The following is a 15,862-nucleotide window of genomic DNA, read 5'->3' on the forward strand; positions in this document are numbered from 1 at the left end:
ACACACTTTATTCCAAAAAACAAATTGCATAGAACATAACATGTTTTATGAAAATTTAGTGATCACCAATCCCTAGACCACACCTTGTCCCCTTGTCTTCATTAATGGAAGCTACTTGGAGTATCAATCCCTGCAGTTCCTAAATAAAATCGCCCAATTTGGTTCTTCTTGTTCTTCATACTCACTATATATACGTGTGTCATGCGTGTGTATACCATACCATATTGTCATTTGTGACTTTAGTTTTGTCTCATTATGGAGGACCATTTAGCTGGTGATGCTACTGATCACACTTGCACATGTGACCGCTCTCCTTCCGCAGTTAAACAACGTGATTTGCCTTCGTGGAGACTCGACATCAATCACTTCCGGTTACCACAATCCTCCTTCGAGAGTCACGAATCTTCCACTATCCGTCGGATGCTTCGACGTACTCCAAGTAATTGCATCCATCCACACTGTTTCTTATTCATGCATATACGTGGTCAATTTTGTGAGATTTTACTGAGTATGATTGTTGTTGTATTTTATTATGTTATAACCGTGAAATAATGCGTGTTACTAGTTTGTACTGAGAAAGCAGCTTTTGAAACAAATTTAAATTTAAAATCATAAACAAAGTGTGTTTTTATTCGTGTTACGCGACACACGACTGCCTGGTACACGCTCATTTGTCCCGATCAATTACAATTTTGCCCCAATTTAAAAATATAGTCTTTCCATCGTTTTAGGTTCTTTTTTTTTCTTTTTAAAATATGGCAGTGTTTTGTTTTAATTGATTGACTCGATATAATTGTTTTTGAGAACGTGTTATGAGTAGTAGGTACAAGTAACCGAAACACAGACGTACATGTTATGAGATAGAAATATTCGGCTTGGTGCCCTGCAATGCGGTCGGGGCAATAACTAGTTTTATATATACAAAACCAATGGAGGGAATAGTGTCAGACAGCTAGCTGCCTGACACTTCCTCATTGGCTCGAACAAATTACGATTTTACCTCAGTTTTGAATTACCCTTATCCCCTAGTTCAATATTACACTTTTACCCCCGGTTCAAAATTACAGTTCTGCTATCATTGTATATTTTGACAAATTACGATTTTACCTCAGTCAAAATTACGATTTTGCCCAGTTCAAATTACAATCTTGCCATCGTTGTAGCTTTTGATAAATTACGATTTTATCTCAGTCAAACTTACGATTTCCCCCATTTCAAAATTACAGACTTGCCATCGTTTTCGTTTTTTTTTTTGCAAACTTATTGTAGTGTTTTGTTTTAACTGGTTTAGTCGATGTAATTTTTATTCACTAGCGCCCACTCACTGGTCATGACAAATTACAGTCCCCCCCCCCCCAGTTTAGAATTACAGTTTCTCCTCGTTTTAGTTTTTTTTCTAGCAAAACTATAATATCGTTTGTTTTAATTGGTGAACAAATATTTGGCGTAGCGTCCTGCAACGCGGGCAGTGCATTAACTAGTTGCTCAGATATCTACCTATGCATCTAAAAATTAAAATAGGGTATTCTTTTATATTATTTTTTTTAAACTAAATTCATTCTCTCAGAAAAACAAGGAAAAGTTGAAGAGTATTACAAGAAACAAGAAATGCTCTTTGAAGGGTTCAATGCGATGGAAACAATGAGCAAATCAGGTTTTTCACCTGCAACCCTAACTGAGGTTGGTCCGTATTGATGTAATTTGTTTGGTCTAGATTGGTTCCGTTTCAATACAACTAGGTTTTGATCACAGTCATGAGTAAAACAGGCTTTAATTGGCAATGTTTGCTCATACTCTATATTACATCAATACTTCGAAACTAATTTCTTCCCAGGTTTGAACATGGGACCTCTTTTTAAAGAAGCATACCCTATCAAGTGTCCTACCCCATATTAATAGATAAATTTGGCTTTTTTATCAACTGAAATAAAATACTAAGGCTTTTAAAGTTAAATAAAAATTGAGGTGTTTGATAACTATTTTACTTGTATTTTGTATACTATTAAATAAATAAACATATAGATGTATACAGTACCTAAATATACTATCTCATGAATATTAAAGACTAACTTTAATTATTAAACTAAAATATTAAATATTAATCTGAAATACTAGAATTAAATTATAAAATATATTAAAGACTAACTTTAGTTATTAAACTAAAAATATTAAATATTAATCTGAAATACTAGAATTAAATCATTAAATATAAATAAAGTATAATAGCATACCTGAACCGTAAAATCTTAAAATAGCTTTGGTTCTAAATAGGGATGAAAATGGGCTAGATATGAGTCAAGGCTAATCCTATATCTATATCCGGTTGTAAAATCTTATCTTATACCTGGCCTATTACCCGTTGAGTATCAGACATACCCATACCCACGGATTTCAGGTATACCCGTTGGGATTTTCATGTACATATTTTTTTACTTTCTTTATGATTTTAAGATTTTATATTTTAAAAATCTATATAATATATTAAACTATGATAAATAACATCCATATCATCATCACCAATTATATTTCATATATTTAAAAATGTAAACATATTATAATATTAAGGCAAATTGAATTTAAATAATCCCAGCTTTCTCAATTTGGCCGATAATAATCTCAACTCAGTTATTGGCCGATAATAATCCGAACTGGTCCACTTTTGGCCGATAATAGTTTGCGTTGTCACACCACAACCAATGGTGGAATCATCGAAGTGGGACAAAGATAGATTGCTCATCACACATAACACTATTGTGACAATATTTAGTTCAAAATTGATTTCATATCATAATAAAATTGTCAAGTACAACATGAATTTCAAATACAACATCGAAAGCAAAACAACAAGTTCAACAATTAAAGTACAAAATCTAGTAATTTCAAGTGCGTTTCTAGTTTCGTCCCTACTAGATTTCGTCATATTCAACATCATCAACCTGCAACATGTTAACAAAATATAGTTCAACACAAAAATGCATTGGCGAGTACATAAGTTTAAGTATAAGTATAAGTATAAAAGTTTAAAAACGAATCCACATGACAACTTAAGTTATTCAAGATCAACATATCATGACATGCAATATTTCTAGTCAATCCTCTGTTTACGCAATAAAGAATATAATTTAACATGACCTCTCGTTCACGGGTGGTGCGTTACTCCTATAGCGCTATACATGTTAAATGGAGGCTCGTATGAAGCTAATGACTATAGTATCACATAAGAATCACCAAAGTATATGTATCAAGTATAACAACATAGTATTCATGTATTTGGATTGTTTTCGTGCATTTGCATAAAGAAATAAAGTATTTGTGGTTTTTGATGAGGTTAACATATTGCACCCAAAAGTGTTAAAATGAAAATGGGTCAAGTGTACTCAAGGTTTTGCAAGCTTCCACTTGTTAATCCGCGAGGAGTTTGTTGGTTGTTGGAGGATGGAACACCGAGTCCTTCTACACGAGGAAACGTAGGTGTGTGAGTATTGGAGGATAACGAAGGATTAGAAATTCGGAATGAAAAGTATATGGAAAGTAAACATATGAGAAATAACCATCTCGCACCTAGTACTCGTTTTTGACACTATGAAACCCATAGGGGTTGAATGTTTTCATGGGTTAAAGTACCCATTAGAATCGTAACGAGAATCAAGTTCTTAGATGATGTAACTTAGTATTTTGACAAATAACCATTAGGTTATCATCAAAGGTTTGGTTACTATAAGCATTATATATTCTATATAGTATATTTCATAAGTTTTAGTCCATCAAGTATAGCAAGTTTATCATAGAAGTCATGCATAGAGGTAGGAAGATAAATCTTCCAATTTAAGACCTCTTTTGTATTCATCAATGCACAAGTTGTCATAAGACAAAAAGGATGGTCATGAATGTACAATAAGGAAATGAAATATACTAACTAAGAAGAAAACATCAAGTGAAGTGTGGATTGTAAGTAGGATAGCCCAAGCTATCCAAATAATCACACATATTCAAGTTCAAGACTTGTTCATCACTTGTGGGTTAAAACCCTTTTAAAAACAGAAAGTTTAGAGGATTAAAACCTCTGAATTTGTATGTTACAACCTTGTTTTTAAGCACACATAATTGTAGTCTTGATTAGTGGCATAAGGACATAGGAATGTATGAAGAAAACATGAGTTTTCTTCTAAAACATGAAGATAAACATGAGCAGAATTTAGGTGCACCTTGGACCTCAAAAATGGTGAGGTTTCACCTTAGTTTGCCCAAGCAAACTTGTGAGAACCTTCCTAGAGGTTATCCAAGTGTTGTAGAAGAAGAAATAAGAAGAAAATTGAAGTGGAAGTGAGTTAAAACTCACTTTTTGTTGCTGGAAGTTAATGATGTTGATGCTAAAACTCAGCTGACTTTGGGAGGGTTTATGAAGTGTTTGGAGGCTTGTAAAAGTGGAATAAGGAGTGGGGAAGTGTTTATTGTATAGGGAAGGGGTTAGGGTTTCAATGGGTTGGGCTTTGGACAAGATTAGAAGGGGTTAAACCTTGAAACAAACCCACAAAACCCAGCCATAAGGGGCTGTTTGGCGCTGATTTAGGGGCTGCCATACTTTTTTTTAACATTATAATGAGTAATTTTGTTAATTAAGTTATGTATTAATATGCAACAATGTTTCCCCTAACTTGTAACAAGGTTTAACATGAAATAAAACATGATTTAACTAGGTAAAAAGTGTGATGTATAATTATGTATGTAACATGTTTGTAAGTGACAAGTATATGTCACATATTAGATGATTAATCGTTGTGTAATAAAGCATATTATTAGGGGTTTTAAAGTATCAACAATATAATGACAAGTATGGACATGTATGGTTAAGTATATGCATTGTGAATAAGTATCGTATGTGTATGAATTACGTATAAGGATTCGATGTACAATGAATTCGAATGTATGGGCATGTATGAATATGTAGAATGTGAAATTAAAGAAATTCGAATTTTATTTATGATCCAAGTCTCTGATTTTACAACGATTACAACGAAAAGACGATTACAAGAATACAAGATTTCCAAAAATAGAAATACGAACAATGATTTCTAATTATGGAAAGTACGAAGAGCAGGGCGTTACATGCGTTAAATATAGCTTAACGGAGTTAAGTTTTTTTTCGAATTACAAACTGATGTTTTAGGGATTTTGATTAGAACGAGGATACGAGTTGATTAATGTAAATTTTACCTCGAAATACTGCCCGAACGACGAAAACGGTGCTTTAATTCGGGTGTTTAAACTTCTAATTAACAAAAACCAAGTCGTTTGAAGCATCGTTTCGAGGTAAGTTTTACATAAATCGACTCGTATCCTAGTTCTGATTAAAATCCATAAAAACATTAGTTTGTAATTCTGAAAAAACCTTAACTCCGTTAAGCTATTTTTTTAACGGCGGACTATTATCGACCAAAAGTGGACCAGTTCGGATTATTATCGGCCAATAACTAAGTTGGGATTATTATCGGCCAAATTGAGAAAGCTGAGATTATTTAAATCCAATTTGCCTAATATTAATCTCAAAATATAACTTTGTATTTCATAATCATCATCATCATCAGTAAATCACACCAATAGCAAAGCTAAGGTAGGGTCTGAGGAGGGTAAGATGTAGACAACCTTACCTCTACCCCGTAGGAATAGAGAGTCTGCTTCCAGTGAGACCCCCTCGATGGTAGCTTTGTATCAAGCCTTGGACATAAGGCACACGACACTCGGCAATTAAGACAAATGCCAATTAGTGCATGTACTCCCTTGTCTTTCGGCTATCAACGCCACCACATGATTCATGATTAATCATCCCCCTCTTTTAACATTATTTTCACGAAATTAGTAAAATAACGTTAAAATTAGTGCACTTTCACTTTTGCCCCCCAAACGCCCACACATATATACATTATATGCGCATACCGCAAGCGGATAAATATGAATAATGTCATCAAAACAAAAGTTTATTTTTCAAATAATGAAGCTATAAGAATAAAACATTACTACTAAACAATAATTAAAGGAAAGTAAATATAAAACTCAAAAGTTTTCGGGTATATATTTGGGGTAAACGGGTATATAGTTTTGGGTAATCGGCTCGGGTATCATCTAATCCCAAACATATCCCATACCCGCGAAATATTTTTATCCATACTCATACCCTGCCAAATACGCGTCAAGTATCGAGTATACCCGTTCAAAATGCTTCGCGTTTTGAATATACCCGTCAGGCTCGAGTATTTTTACCATCCATTCCCTAGTTCTAAAAGGAAGAATTTAAATAAGATTTTCATTAGTGTTCATTTTGTTATATGTGTACTTTAGAACAAATCTTTTTAACTTTCTTTTTGAATCTTGCTACCCCTACTTTAGTACTATTTTCATTTGCGTACCATATTAGTTAATGTGATTAATGCTATGTTAAAAGTTGTGTAACCATGCATGTCATCATTTCAGGATGAAATGAACAATCTTGCTCGGAGTGAGAGATTGGCCATCTATGTGTCCAACATAGCTAATTTGGTTCTCTTTGCTGCTAAAGTGTTTGCCTCTATCGAGAGCAGATCATTAGCCGTTATCGCATCGACTTTGGATTCGCTTTTGGACTTATTGTCTGGATTTATTTTATGGTTTACTTCACACGCCATGAGAAACCCTAACCAATATCACTATCCAATTGGGAAGAATCGGATGCAACCTGTTGTAAGCATATCATACAAATTAGTGTGCAGGGGGTCGTTGACCCTCTGGGCAACAAAACTTTCTATTAGAAGTTGTATTCAACGTTGTCGCTTTCTTATAGTTTGACCCCTAAATTATTGAATTACAGGGTATTATTGTTTTCGCATCAATAATGGCAACTCTCGGGTTCCAGATATTGCTAGAGTCCGCGAGAGAACTTGTTACGGAGGTATGTGCTCTAAATCCTACTTTGATGGAGGGTATTATTTGGTGTTGTTTTTCTTTATTTGTTATTTTTTAATTGTAATTTGTATTGATTTGATTGCAGACTCAGCCTAACAAGAGCCGATATAACGAAATGTGGGTGATTGGTATCATGGTATTTGTGACCGCGGTAAAGTTTATATTGATGATTTATTGTCAAAGATTTGAAAATGAAATAGTGAAAGCTTACGCTCAAGATCATTTTTTCGATGTCATCACCAATTCCGTTGGATTAGGAGCAACTGTTTTGGCCATACGTTACAAATGGTGGATTGATCCCGTTGGAGCCATAATTGTGAGCACACAACTCTTCTCTCCTAACGAGTTAATTGATGTGTTTTTATGTTTGTATTAACAAGGTACTCATTAGTTTTGTCATGGCATTTGAACAAACGTTGTGGGTAACAAGGTGAATGAGTTAGTATCTAGTAACGGCTAGGGATAATCTATATCGTTGCAATCAAAGGAAAAAGTGAGCCAAACCGTTCTTGAGCTATAACGAGATCGAATCGCAAAATTTCTAGTTGAAGCGAGCATCACTTATTTAACTCAAGTAGACTATAGACTTGCAAAGACCAAACGCACCTATTCTTTATATTATTACTATAATAACGATTGCTAAAGTTGCATTTGTGAGTGAATTTACTATAAGGCAAATTGGAAAATAATAATCTCACCATTGTGAAATTGGCCAATAATAATCCCAAGTCAGGAATTAGCCAATAATAATCCCACCTCGTCCATTTTTGGAAAATAATACTCCAAATGCTGACGTGGCACTTTTGTCGTTTAGTGACTGTGGATTATTATTTTCCAAAAATAGACGAGGTGGGATTATTATTGGCTAATTCCTGACTTGGGATTATTATTGGCCAATTTCACAATAGTGGGATTATTATTTTCCAATTTGCCTTACTACTATAATAGTAATAGTTTTTTTTCTTTTTTTTTTAGATTCAGTTGCAACCCTTATACTATGAGCAACATACGTCGTTAAGCTATTTAAATTTTAGTTATGTTATTTTTCTCTAACAACTTGCGTTCGTTAACTAAAAAAACAAAATACGCGGTTGTGATTCATTTTTCTTTCTCGACATTTAGATATAAACTTTGTCCATAACGGAGTTGTATTCGAATTAAAACATTTTTTAGTATCGTTAAACTATATCGAGTACCGTTACCGGTACCGTCCGGAGTATCATTACTGCACCGTACCGGTATCTACCGGACAATATATGTGTTGGTGTCGGTGTTATCGGGACCAGTATTGGTATTTGTTTTTTTATGATTTTTGATCGATGTAAAACATTGTGTCGATATACTTTACACCATAGATACCTCGGGACCAATATCAGTATTTTTTTTTTATGATTTTCAAACGATATAAAACTCTGCTACAACAAACGGTGATGTTTACTAGTTAAATATCTATTGCTTGATTTTTTTCTATTACATTTAGTTACCATAGAGGTAACTAAATAATATATATCATGCTACAATAAAAATTATAATTTTAAATACTAAGTAATTATAAATAAAAATAAATAAATAAATAAATAAATAATAACAATAAATAAGCCGAGCCAAGTTTGAACAACTACTTAAAAATGAACTCAAACTTGAGAAAAGATTTAAAATAAAGCTCAAAACAAATCGTATTTGAGCTCAAGCTCAGCATTGACTTACAACCCTAGATTGAGGTGAACATTAAATTCTTTTTACTAAAACTACATAAAAATTGATTTATTCACACATCTTTAAATTCTTATTCTCACACTTTTTTCACTCTATATTGATTCTCTCTATATATCTATACATATATAGAGAGATAGAGAGAAGAGATGCACTTTTTTCACTCTATATCTCTCTATATGTCTATGCATGAGAGAAGAGATACGTGAATATCAATACTCTAAAGTATTAGATGCAATGTAAGAAACAATTTGGCTTCTTCTACATTTTCACATAAAGTTTTTTGAAAATTATATATTGCAAAATGTTCTTGTATGTTAAGTTTTAAAAATGAAAAAAAGATCCTTCAATATGTAGGTGTTTTTGTCACTTTAGATTTGTAAAGGTTTTAAACTTAAGGCGTTTTTTTATAAGTTTTCAGTCATAATCAGCCTTGAAGAGATAAAATCGATACATTGATTTTGAAAGTAGTCTTAATACATAAAGCATAAGAATATAAGATCCTTAACGAATGTTTTTGAATACTTAAGTGGCATGTTTTTTTTTTGAATGGCTAACGTTGCACATCACGGGGATTGAACCCCTGACCTCTCCTATCCTAAGCTCTATCTAAACTCACCAACACCACTGAGCTATTCCCAAGTGTATAAACAAATTACTAAGTAAACCAATTTGTGTTTCCCCCATTTGTAGATAGCGTTATACACGATAAATACATGGGCAAAGACCGTTTTAGAGAATGTATGGTCGTTAATCGGAAGAACAGCCCCACCAGAGTTCTTGGCAAAATTGACATATTTGGTTTGGAACCACCATGAAGAAATAAAACACATTGATACAGTTAGAGCATACACATTCGGGAGTCATTACTTCGTGGAGGTAGACATTGTGTTACCCAAGGATATGATGCTAAGTGAGGCTCATAATATCGGGGAAACGTTGCAAGTAAAACTAGAACAGTTGTCAGAAGTTGAACGGGCATTTGTTCATATCGATTTTGAGTTTACTCACACTCCCGAACATAAGCAAAAGGTTTGAATAGCAATTGTGCTTGTGTTTGTTACAAATTCTAACAATAATGTATGTTGATTCCATGCATACAAATTAGTATTGTATGTATTAATGCATCAAGCATGTACATCTTAAAATTTAAGTAATACAACTACACTTGCTTATGCTTAATTAAGGTACAAACCATAATGCATATGTTTAAAACTTTTTTTTAGAGTAAATATGTTTTTAAACAATAATTACACTTTTATCCCATCAACTTTACTCAATTTTTGTTTAATTAAATAATAATAATTAGACTTTGCCTTCTTATTTCAAACCAACTACCACCACGATTGTTAAATGGAGATACCATTTAAAAAAAAAACTAATATATAACAGTGTCTAATGAAGAGCAATAACCGAATCATTGAACGAACCAAACGAAAAAAACAGATAAATTCGAACCGAAAACAACAAATAACCAAATTTACCGATAATCGATTATTGGAGTTTTTTGTATCCCAGTCAACTGAAATTAACCAAACCAAATCATATAGATTTCATATATTTCTAGCTTTTATAAATTCATTTCATGATTATGCACCTATTTCATGTATTTATAAATTATACATCAATTTTATGTATTAATAACTCAATTTCATGTACTTCTAAGAAAAAAGTTTAGCCCAAGTTTGGTTTTGGTTATTAACCAAAATTAAACGGGTAAATTACACTTTCCGTCCTTTATGTTTGTATCGGATTGCAATGGATAGCCTTTAACTTCAATAATTGCAGTCACAATCCTTTAATTACAAAACCCGTTACACTGTACGTCCTTTAGCACTAACCTTGTTAATTTTTTTTGTTAAATTTATTCACTTATGGGTAGTATAGTCAATTCATACTTTTATTTAAATATTTAATAAATAAAAAAAATGCATATAACATCATCTTCATTCTTCCCCAATTAACCAGAACCTTGAACATATCAATTAACCAGAACCTTGAACACATCAAAGACAAAACTCACAAAATCAACATTAATTAATCAATCTTAATCTATCAAATAAAAAACATCAAATTTTAAGCATCAAACACACATATTTTGTAAGCTAAGAGATGCTAATACAACCCTTGAACCACACCAGTTTTGTTTTGCAAACCTTCAACAGTGTTTTGTGATGATAAACTCGAATCAAATTTGATTCAAGAAACAAGGGTTTAGCGTGGGATGAAGATATAACTGTGCCCTAATTTTCCAATTAACCCGGTGAAGTGTTCTATGTAGTGGGTGTGGAAGGGTTAGATGGGACCCCGGTGGAGATAGGGTCGATGGTGGGGTGGAGGAGGGTGTGGACGGCGGCGCGGTGGTGGGTGTGGGTGGCACCAATGGCGAAGATGATAAAAGGATGAGTAACTGGCGGGGGTGGAGAAGAGGGGGTGACAAGAGTTGGTGTGGGTGTGGACGAAAATGTTGCTGGCGGTGGTAGTGGCAGTGAGGCAGGGTGGATGGAGGTGGGACAGAAGAAGTGGGTGGTGGTGTAGTGGTCTTAGTTGATTGGGGAAGATGATGTTATATGCATTTTTTTTATTTATTAAATATTTAAATAAAAGTATGAATTGACCATACTACCCTTAAGTGAGTAAACTTAACAAAAAAATTAATAAGGTTGGTGCTAAAGGACGTACAATGTAACGGGTTTTGCAAATAAAGGATTGTGACTGTAATTATTGAAGTTAAATGTTATCCATTGTAATCCGGTACAAACATAAAAGACGAAAAGTGTAATTTACCCAAATTAAACCAAACAAAAAGTCGACAATCTAATCAAATAAACCGAACCAACTAACCAAAAAGTTATTGGAACATAGATTAACCGATAATTTCAGTTTCAGATAAGGCTGATAACCAAACCAAAACAAAACTGTACACACCCCTAACAGTGTATGTGTTTCGCGTCGTATCACACACTCGCATAAGTACCCATCTAGTTAAATATGATACATGATTGGATATTTGTTTTTTAATATCAAGAAAAGGGTACGTAAATTTGCATTATTATTGTTTTTAATCAACAAACTTTATAAACCATAGTATAATAAAAAAAATCTTAAAGTATTTGATCTTATAAATTTTGAATGATTATTATAATTAGGGGAAGATCCACTAAAAAGTGAGTTTTGAGTAAGTAGCATAAAAATGATTGTAGAGATAACATGTGACACTCCTTATAAGTAGGATGAAAAGACATTTTGGTCTTAAAATACAAACTCCCACCCTTTTTGTTGTCTCAAAATACAACCAAAAAAAAAAATCTAGTGTAAAAAATTCAGCACAAAAACACAAAAAATGGAGCACAAAAATGTTATAAAACATAGAAATACAACACAAATTTTGAGGTTTTTTTAAGTTGTCATATTTTATATAATAATATGATACTCAAATTAAAAATAAAAAAAAGCTCGATTTTATTGTGCTTTTATAAAAAGAATGGCGTATAAAAAGTTATGAACGTTTAAAAGAGAGAGAGGTATATACGAGTGAAGAGAAAGTCTACAAATAAACTATTCCAAAAATATAAGGTCAAGATTCATTCTTACCTTACTTAAGCAAAATCAACTTTTTATTTGATGCCGCCCCATTATAGCTATAAGTATTATTATTTACCTATCACCCTTGTGTAGACCATCCTTTGTTCGTTTAGGAAGTGGTTCCCTTTTATAAAAATTGATAATCAAAATATATAATAACCAGACTCTAGTTATTTGTTGGAAATATGATAGTGCAATCCGGTTACAAAGCTACAGGAAATATAAATATAAAATACAATCTTATATGTACCGAACACGATTCAACCGTGTCTTTGGTGGGTGCATGAAACATCATTCATCTAGTATTCATGACTCTAGCATTCATCTGATGTGTCTTCAATCACGCTCCTTGACTGCACAAATTAGCATAATAAAAAATTAACAGATTTCGTGCCTCTTCTTAAGACCAACGCGTTTGTTTCCAGGATACAACAATCGAAACAGTAGTTGTATTGCCGGAAATTGTAACACCTCGTAAAATCATACCCAATAAAATAAAGACATGCGTCATGTAAGATAAACATGTCAGGAACCCGGATCAAGTAAAAGATGTATCGTAGGATTTAAAAGGTCGACATGTTAATAATCACCTCTGAACGACCAAATTATAGATCCCAAGACCTTAATCATTATGATAAACATCTGACATATTTAACCGGTTATTCCTAAAATAAATTCAGTTTATGAAGAATTGGATTTTTAAAATAATGTTACGATAAGGTAAATGGCCAATTCTTTTCAAAAGAATTTAAGTCCCTTAAAAGCATGCAACACAAGAATCCAAGGCAACATAAGTGCATGGCTAGGCATGCATGCCCTTTCAGAACTGATCATATGGTCCCACACTGTTGCAAAAGACTCAAGGTTCGAATTATGAAAGATTGCATGGTCAAAGTTTGAAAGTTTACAAGTTTTTGTCTTCTGATGAAGGCTTACGGACCGCAAAGGTAAACCTTACGGTCCGTAAGAGAGCGGAGCTGGGCGATGGTTTCTGAAAGACGGTTACGGACCGCAAAGCCTATGGCTTACGGCCCGTAAGACCTGTAACTGGGAAGAATTTTAGACAGATACCTGTTTAACAAGTTACACCGCCTTAAAAGAGTGGTATTCGAAAATCAGGGACCTTACAACTGGTTTTCGGCATCATAGGGACACCTGGGAACATCTTACAACATTTATAGACTTAGTTGGGGTGATCTTGATGCATCAAAGTTACTATATAAGAAGAGCAAAGTTGCAACAATTTGTTATTCATTTGCAATCACTTCAAGCTTATTTCTGGAGCTCCTCTGATCAGCAACAAGTTTTCTTAGGCTTCCTAATCATTCTTAGACTCTTGTAAGTGTCCTTAACCCTTCTTAATTCGGTTTAGCTTAGTTAATTAGCTTAAAATTAAACCGTCGTAATTAAGGTTTGACTTCGTCATTAATCTTAATTTGTCCAGTCAAATTTCAAATTGAAAGTACCTATGAGTTGGTAATTATGTGGTCAATAAACCCTCAAAAGGGCACCCTCTGATTCCCATTCTAACTAGGTCAATTGTCGGGTCAAAGTTAATCCTAAAAAGTCAACAGAAAGCTTATTTTCAAATTAACACATAATTAGCAATGTAGAAGCCATGCAACCTATTTTATCATTAATATAACTTGGTAATTAATGTAAGAACATATCTAAACATGTTCACCCTGACAATTTTCAGTTTAAGCTCGGTTCGGGACCGAAAGTCGCATAGTTTGACTTCTGCTTTGACTTTCAGTTCTGACCCGTTTGAGCATAGTTTAGAAATGCCTTAGAGCTTTATTAGGACCAGGTTTCATATAAGTATAACCCCCTGTGATTATACAACTTGGTTCATCAGTTATCCGATTCGTGTGCATGTTTCCGTTAATTACTTAAATGTTGACTATTATGCCCTTTTCACCTTAAAACGTGATTTTTGAAAAAGTAAAAGAATAGAAACCTTCATTACTGATTTATATACTTTTACCTAAAATTTGACATCAGTTTAAGGTCTAGATTATGAGTTATGCTCATTAGCGTAAATGAGAAGCTTTTTATTAATTAAATGGCATAATTAGCATGTAGCATATCTAAACCCAATTTTTGATATCAAGATTTTTACCTACTAATATAAAATAATATTTTGGAATTTTTGAAGATTTTTATTTATTTTTAGGCTGAGCTTAACATAGGGTTCTAAGCTTAATTCGGTTGTTGTCAGTTTTACCCTTTTAGGCTATAAAATGAGTTTTACAAATCCTTTTGATACCAAACCTTTTTCTACTGATCTAATATGATAAATAAAATGTTTTGAGCCTTCTGGAATAATAAAAATATCAGCTTTCCTTTAAAAACCGGAAATGGCTCCAAATCGCCTTTTTAAGCGTTTTTAACGCATAGTATATATTAAAACTATTTTAAACCTATAAGGTTTGATGCCTAGTGATGTTTTCAATAATTTTTTTTTTATTTTAACAGTAAGCAAAAGTTTTAAACTCAGATTTCCAGTTTTAACCTTTTAGGCTTATGTGAAATTACCAAAATGCCCCTACGATGCATAGTATGTTTATCATAATGATTAAGGTCTTATCATAATTATATATTTATCAGTTAATCTTGTCCGGCCCTACAAACCGGCCCTGATGGATGACAAATAAGTAAAACTGTATACAAGATTATTTTTAATAATTATCCCAAGTTATAAAAGATATTTTTGCCTAAGTGCGTTCAAATCAATTTTCTTAAACATTTTCAAAATGAGTCAGTTAAGTTGTATTTACCAGTGTAAACTGACGTATTTTCCAAAAAAGCTAAGTGCAGGTACTATACGTAATAGGCTGGCTACTCCCGGCATCAATAATCAAGTCTCGCAAGCTCTAGATGTTAAAGTCTGTTGAACAATTTCCTTTTTCTTTCGATCCGCCTGTGGATCATTTTCAACTATTTTGTGATATTTAATATTACAATTTATTTGGTTGAAATGAATCTATCTTTTGCTTCCGCTGTGCATTTAAATTTGTGTTGTTTGACTATGATGATATCAACTACGTCACGATACTCCCCACCGGGCCCACCGGTAATACGTGGAAATATCGGGGTGTGACAGAAATGGCTCTCGCGCCCGAGATTACACCAAGTATATTGGTGTTCTAATTTATGTGAAAAAATATAAGGTTAAGTTGGTGATGGTGGAAGAATTAAAGAGTTGTTTCTATTATTATATTCTAGATCTTGTATTAGTTTTCTGTTATTCCTGGTTTGAGTTGTTTCTTTAGAATTTAACCTGGCAATCTTTAATTTTATTTGAGTTTGTAACGACTTTGTTGATTGGGTTTTCTTGTCTTCAATAATTTTATGTGTTAGGCTTCAATTTGAGTTGTGATCTTGTATGCTCGGTATAAATTAAGCTTTTTACAAGTTCGTAAGATATTTGTCGCTTGACCACACCCTCCACGTCACACCCAACTGTAACACCTCGAAAATTCCTGTCCATTAAAATAAAGACACGTGTCATGTGTGACAGACGTGTCAGAGAAACCGGATTAAATAAAAAGATATGTGGTAGGATTTCTAACAAAAAGGGCGTCATGTTATTTAAAATACCTCTGAACGACCCAAGGGCGACACG

General features: G+C 33.2%; 1 protein-coding gene across 1 annotated transcript; it reads left to right on the top strand.

Annotated features, from left to right (window-relative positions):
- The first annotated feature begins 277 nt into the window (after positions 1-277).
- On the top strand, positions 278-9,831 carry LOC110891616 (metal tolerance protein 10). The gene is made up of 6 exons (XM_022139297.2): positions 278-439; positions 1,568-1,680; positions 6,469-6,714; positions 6,842-6,922; positions 7,022-7,252; positions 9,343-9,831. Exons 1-6 carry the CDS (start codon positions 421-423, stop codon positions 9,685-9,687), a joined length of 1,035 nt encoding a protein of 344 aa, XP_021994989.2. The 5' UTR covers positions 278-420; the 3' UTR covers positions 9,688-9,831.
- The last annotated feature ends 6,031 nt before the right edge of the window (positions 9,832-15,862 follow it).

The sequence above is a fragment of the Helianthus annuus genome, chromosome 11 (genome assembly GCF_002127325.2).
Source record: "Helianthus annuus cultivar XRQ/B chromosome 11, HanXRQr2.0-SUNRISE, whole genome shotgun sequence".
Classification (NCBI taxonomy): Eukaryota; Viridiplantae; Streptophyta; class Magnoliopsida; order Asterales; family Asteraceae; genus Helianthus; species Helianthus annuus.

What these genes read in the sequence shown, in the direction of transcription:
- LOC110891616 (XM_022139297.2), top strand. An exon ending in CGAGAGAACTTGTTACGGAG is followed by an intron (nt 6,923 to 7,021) that starts GTATGTGCTCTA and finishes ATTTGATTGCAG; the next exon opens with ACTCAGCCTAACAAGAGCCG. An exon ending in ATCCCGTTGGAGCCATAATT is followed by an intron (nt 7,253 to 9,342) that starts GTGAGCACACAA and finishes CCCCATTTGTAG; the next exon opens with ATAGCGTTATACACGATAAA.